Source organism: Pipra filicauda, unplaced genomic scaffold (genome assembly GCF_003945595.2).
Source record: "Pipra filicauda isolate LSUMZ 115617 unplaced genomic scaffold, ASM394559v2 scaffold989_size40951_pilon, whole genome shotgun sequence".
Classification (NCBI taxonomy): domain Eukaryota; kingdom Metazoa; phylum Chordata; class Aves; order Passeriformes; family Pipridae; genus Pipra; species Pipra filicauda.
In genome coordinates, this window is record NW_024105185.1 from 35,594 (window position 1) to 40,949 (window position 5,356).

The following is a 5,356-nucleotide window of genomic DNA, read 5'->3' on the forward strand; positions in this document are numbered from 1 at the left end:
TGCACTGAGGGACTGTCCCTGTGCCCCTCAGAACCCACAAGACTTGACCTGCAGTGCAATAGGAATGTCAGGGATTTCAAAATTCCACATCCACTCCGAACTGTAGCAGGCGCAAGTAAGTGAACAAATACAGTCCTTCATTTGGGCAAATTGCAAACAGCAAAGCTGAGAAGCTATTGGATGTGTCACGAATACCTTTAATTTGAGATCACCCTGCATTCCAAGTTCCCTCTCTAGCAGAGCAAGAAGGAGTCCTTGGGAGCCCATCACAGAGTTGCTGCTTCCAATGGTCTCCTCAGCCAGCAAAGGCCAGAGCTCAGGGGAGGGAGCTGCAGGGAGGTCTGAGTGAGGAGAGAGAACCTAAGAGTGGGGTGGCAGAGATGTGTAATGTTTGGCTGCAGAAGCCTGGTCTAACTCAGCAGTGACTTTTCCTCCTCAACAGATCAAAATACCCTGGGGAAGGAGCAAATGTGGAACAGCAGCTCCCTCACCCAGTTCCTCCTCCTGGCATTTGCAGACAGGCGGGAGCTGCAGCTCCTGCACTTCTGGCTCTTCCTGGCCATCTCCCTGGCTGCCCTCCTGGCCAACGGCCTCATCCTCAGCGCCGTAGCCTGTGACCACCACCTGCACACCCCCATGGGCTTCTTCCTGCTCAACCTCTCCCTCACAGACCTGGGCTGCATCTGCACCACTGTCCCCAAAGCCATGCACAATTCCCTCCAGAACACCACAACCATCTCCTACATGGGATGTGCTGCACAACTCTTTTTCTTTTTCTTCTTCATCTCAGCAGAATTTTCCCTCCTCACCATCATGTGCTACGACCGCTACGTTGCCATCTGCAAACCCCTGCACTACGGGACCCTCCTGGGCAGCAGAGCTTGTGCCCACATGGCAGCAGCTGCCTGGGCCACTGGGTTTCTCTATTCTCTGCTGCACACAGCCAATACATTTTCCCTGCCCCTGTGCCAGGGCAATGCCCTGGGCCAGTTCTTCTGTGAAATCCCACACATCCTCAAGCTCTCCTGCTCACACTCCTATGTCAGGGAACTTGGGCTTCTTGGGGTTAGTGCTTGTTTTTGTTTTGGTTGTTTCATTTTCATTGTTTTCTCCTATGTGCAGATCTTCAGGGCTGTGCTGAGGATCCCCTCTCAGCAGGGACGGCACAAAGCCTTTTCCACGTGCCTCCCTCACCTGACTGTGGTCTCCCTGTTTGTCAGCACTGCCATATTTGCCTACCTGAAGCCCCCCTCCATCTCGTCCCCATCCCTGGATCTGGCCCTGTCAGTTCTGTACTCGGTGGTTCCTCCAGCACTGAACCCCTTCATCTACAGCCTCAGGAACCAGGAGCTCAAGGATGCCCTGAGAAAAATGCTGACTGGATGCTTTTCAGGAGCAATAAAGTGCCTGTTTTCTGGTGTGTAGCATTCAGAATGGGACTCCTTAATGGCCCAACCTTCCTGCTCTGGTTTTTCGTGGAGGTCATCTGGTTGTTCTGGCAATAATTTTCTGTGCAATGATATATTTTTATGTATCTTCCTTCTAACTTAGTGTCTACCCATTGAATTTTACCCAGAGATGTATAAATGATGAATTGTGCAATCTGTGTATTTAAACCAAATAAATGACACTGCGGTGCCCTCTTTGTCCAAGACCCTTCTTCTTAGATGTTCCTAAAGCACAGCACACTGCAGGACGGTGTATTTGCAAACAGGAAGGGGACAATAATCCCAGCCCAGCAGCACTGCCAGGGAGCAGCAGGGCTTGGTCTTTGCAGAGCTGCTCTCTTGCCCCTTCCACACTGTTCTCTTGAGCCCCTTTCTCGCTGTAAGGCTGAGTGCTCTCTGAGCACAGTCCTGGGGGCTGGAAGCCCTTGGAGCACAGGCAGGGACAGGCCCTGGGAACTTGTGAAGCAGAACTGGGCTCCCTTCCAGCATCTCCAGGATGCTGTGGGATCTTCTGAGGCCACTGCATGTACTGGGTCACTTCTTGTGTCACCTTGCTCCAGGGCTGGAACTCTCCTGCAGTGTCACCATGACACTCCTGCTCTCTGCTTTCCAGGTTTCATTTTTAGATCCAGTCTTCCCCTCCTGTTCACAGGGACATCCTGGGAGTGCTTCAGAGCTGCCATCCTGGGGCAGCTCCTGCCCAGTGTGGGCAGGCACAAGGTCTCTCCACCTGCTCCTCTCCCCTCCCCAGTGCCACTGTTTTCTGCAGCCTCCTCATCCTTGCCCAGCACAGCCCTCCTGGCACAGTTGGACACAGCCCTTGTTCTACCCCCTCCTCAGGCACCTGCCCAACCCCCTCAGCTCCAGCCTGAGGGCCAGAAACCTTCAGGGCAGGGAGGTACCAGGGGAAAGTACTGAGGAAACCTTTCAGCTGCACTCAAATCCAATTGGAGGGGTTGTCCTCGAGGAAGAAATCCCTTCTCATTCTCCAGAACCACCAGGACAACCTGTGCTGTGTTCTGGGCACTCCTCTGGAAGTGTGGGCTATGGAAAAGGTTTTGGTGTCAGGGATATTGAGAAGGCTGGGCAGTGTCACTGGGAGACCTCTCCCAAACCCTTGGAAAGGCCAGAGCCATCCCAGAGCTTCCTGGGGCCTTGGCAAAGGCAGACACGGAACCAGTCTGCAAACAGGGCAGCAAGGAGGGTTGGCAGAGTTCCAGACTGCTCAGGCTCAGCAGGGAAGGGGATATGGCAAGTGCTCCTGCAGCCATTGCCAGGCATGGGAAGGACAAGGCAGGGATTGCAGAACCCCTGTGGGAGAAAACAGAAGAGGATGTTGTGTGCCCAGACTTTATCAAGGACCTTGACATGGTCTCCTGTGGTCTCCTTATGGCCAGATTGGTGAGAGCTGGACTGAAGAAGTGGAAGATGTGGTGGATGGGAAGTTGGCTGAATGAAGTGTCAAATAAAATCCATGGTACAAAGTCCTCTTGGCAGCAACTTCCTGGTGAAATTGCAGGGGCCTGCCCAGAGCCTTTGTCTGCCTGCACTCCTGGCCTCCAAGGAGCTGCTCCAAGGAGTCCCTGGGAAGGCTTTGGCAGTGCCTGCCCTCAGTGGGGCCCAGCAATGCTTCAAGGCACTTGGAGTTTGGCTTCTGACTTCTTCAGCAGCTGCTTCAATCTTCTCTCAGCACCTCAGGATCATGGGCTGGGCTGCAAACACACCGTGGGGCTCATTAAATTCCAGAAATCCCTCAGGATCTCTTTGTCTTCCTTTAATTGTCTTCAAGGTAATTTCAAAACAAGTCTTCAAAGTTTGTACTTTTTCTGTTTTAATTCAATGATGGATAATTTTGTAGTTCAGAGGAGAGTTGATAGAGGTGTTCTCCAAGTGATCTTGATGCTGAGTGTTTCCTCAGGAGATCCACACTGACCCTGTCTGATCAATCTTGCTCCTCACCCTCCAACCTCACCAGTTCTGACATGGCCCATCTTGGACTGACAGCTGATGCAGCTCCAAACACTGTGGGGCTCATTAAAACACTAAAAAACAATTTCTTTCTCTTCCTTTAATTGTCTTCATGTCTTCAAGACATCAACAACTAATTGGAGTTGTTTTGTAGTTTAGCTAAGGAGGAAGATTTTAAAGTGGACATCACGAAAAATATATATTTTTGATGAACAGGAATGATTTACACAGAGCCTTGGGATGCAAGAGGGTCAGGGTGCCAAGGATTTGGATCCAAAGACAAGGGGCAAAAGACATTAGTAGCACTTAATCATTGACCGACTGAAGGATTATCAAGCGGTTCAATAGCATTTGCTACAATTTTAACACTGACTGAATTCTAGATTCACAATAACAATTCACACCACAGTCAATTCACACCCACACCCAGGCAGAGATGTGTGCACACATCAATAGCTCGGTGTGGAAAGGTCCCTCTCCCAAATTCTCTTTGTTGTCAGGGAAACACTCCCCCAAATCCCTTTGTGTTTGCCAACAGACAAGGGTCACAGCTGGAGGAGTGTTTGTTGAGGGGGATCAGAATTGTCCTGGGCACCAGCGAGGGTCTTTGGAGTGTTGGAAACTGGAGGGTTCCCAAGCTGGGAGAGGCTGCCAGAGGTGTCCCACTGAGAGGGAGGTGCTGGGGAGCTGCCAGGGCCTCCCTCAGCCCCGCCTGTTGTGGGCTCCCAAGGTGACTGGCTTTAGTTATCTGCTGAATTTCCATCCTGGTGTCAGGAATGACTGGAGTTTCCAAACTATTTGGGAATGGTATCCAAACAGTTCCATTTGGGTTATGATTCAGTCAGGGAATGTTCCAAGGTTTTCAGGGGATGACTCCTTATCCTGTGTTCCCCAGCTCTTACACTCATCCCAGTGAGCTGGATGGTTTATTGACAATGTGTCTCGAGGGGCGGCACCTCCGATGCCATAGAAACCCCTCCCCCTGGATTAGGAAACCTTTGGAATTCAGGAGGTGTTCCAGTGGAGCATGACAATGAACAGCAATTTCCCTAAAGCCCAGAGCCCAGCAGAACAAAGGCAGGCCCCATCAGTGTCAGAGCAAAGGTCCCCCATCCCTGTGTCCCTGTGGCCGCTGAGGCGGCAGCGCAGGCCCGAGGCGGTGCCGGGTCCCGGTGCAGCCGGGGCAGAGCGGTGGCTGCGCGAGCGGCAACCCCGGCGGTGAGTGCGGCAGCCCCGTGGGAGCGGCGGCTCCGGGCACAGACGCCGGCGGCAGCCGCTGTGGCTCGTGGAACCGAGTGGCCATTGGGACACTGCAGGGCCTCCTGGAATCAAGGTGGGACACTGGGGAGCCTCTTGGAGCCAAGGGAACCCTGGGATGTTTTGGAACATCCTGGAATCCAGGAGCCATTGTGACAGTGAGGGGCTTCATGGAACCAAAGGAATCCTGGAGAGATAGTGGAAACTCATGAAATCATCAGGGCCATTGTGACACTCCAGAATCTCATGGAACCAAGGATCTCTTGTGACACTGAGGGACCTCATGGAACCAAATGAACCCTGAGAGTTTTTGCAGCCTCATGGAATCAAGGGGCCATTTCCGGCAGGGTGCTCTGCTCTGCTAATACCTAAACAATGGTCAGAGAATGCAAACAATGCACACTCTCTGTGATGAGTTACTGCTGGTGTCAAGGTATGGGTTTCCCTTTCCCCATCCACGACGTGGGAGAGCCCAGCTCTAGTTCCTTCTCTGTCTGAAGAACCATTTCCGACGTCTTGTGGGACGGGGAAGGGGGACTCCAGAAACAGGGTTTTTCAGGCCCCGAGCCTGGAGGGGAGAGGTGCCCTCCCCTCCCCCCAGCACCCACGTGGCTCCATGGCAGGCACAGAGACAGCACACCGGCGTGGAGAGGAGGCAAGAGAGAGTTTATTGTTGGGAAGGG

At 52.7% G+C, this 5,356-nt stretch overlaps 1 protein-coding gene across 1 annotated transcript; it reads left to right on the forward strand.

Annotated features, from left to right (window-relative positions):
- Positions 1-468: 468 nt before the first annotated feature.
- On the forward strand, positions 469-1,362 carry LOC120322512 (olfactory receptor 14J1-like; the record flags this gene model as incomplete). Its single annotated transcript, XM_039377981.1, has 1 exon — positions 469-1,362. A coding segment is annotated over exon 1 (894 nt), but the record flags the coding sequence as incomplete, so codon positions are not given.
- Positions 1,363-5,356: the final 3,994 nt, after the last annotated feature.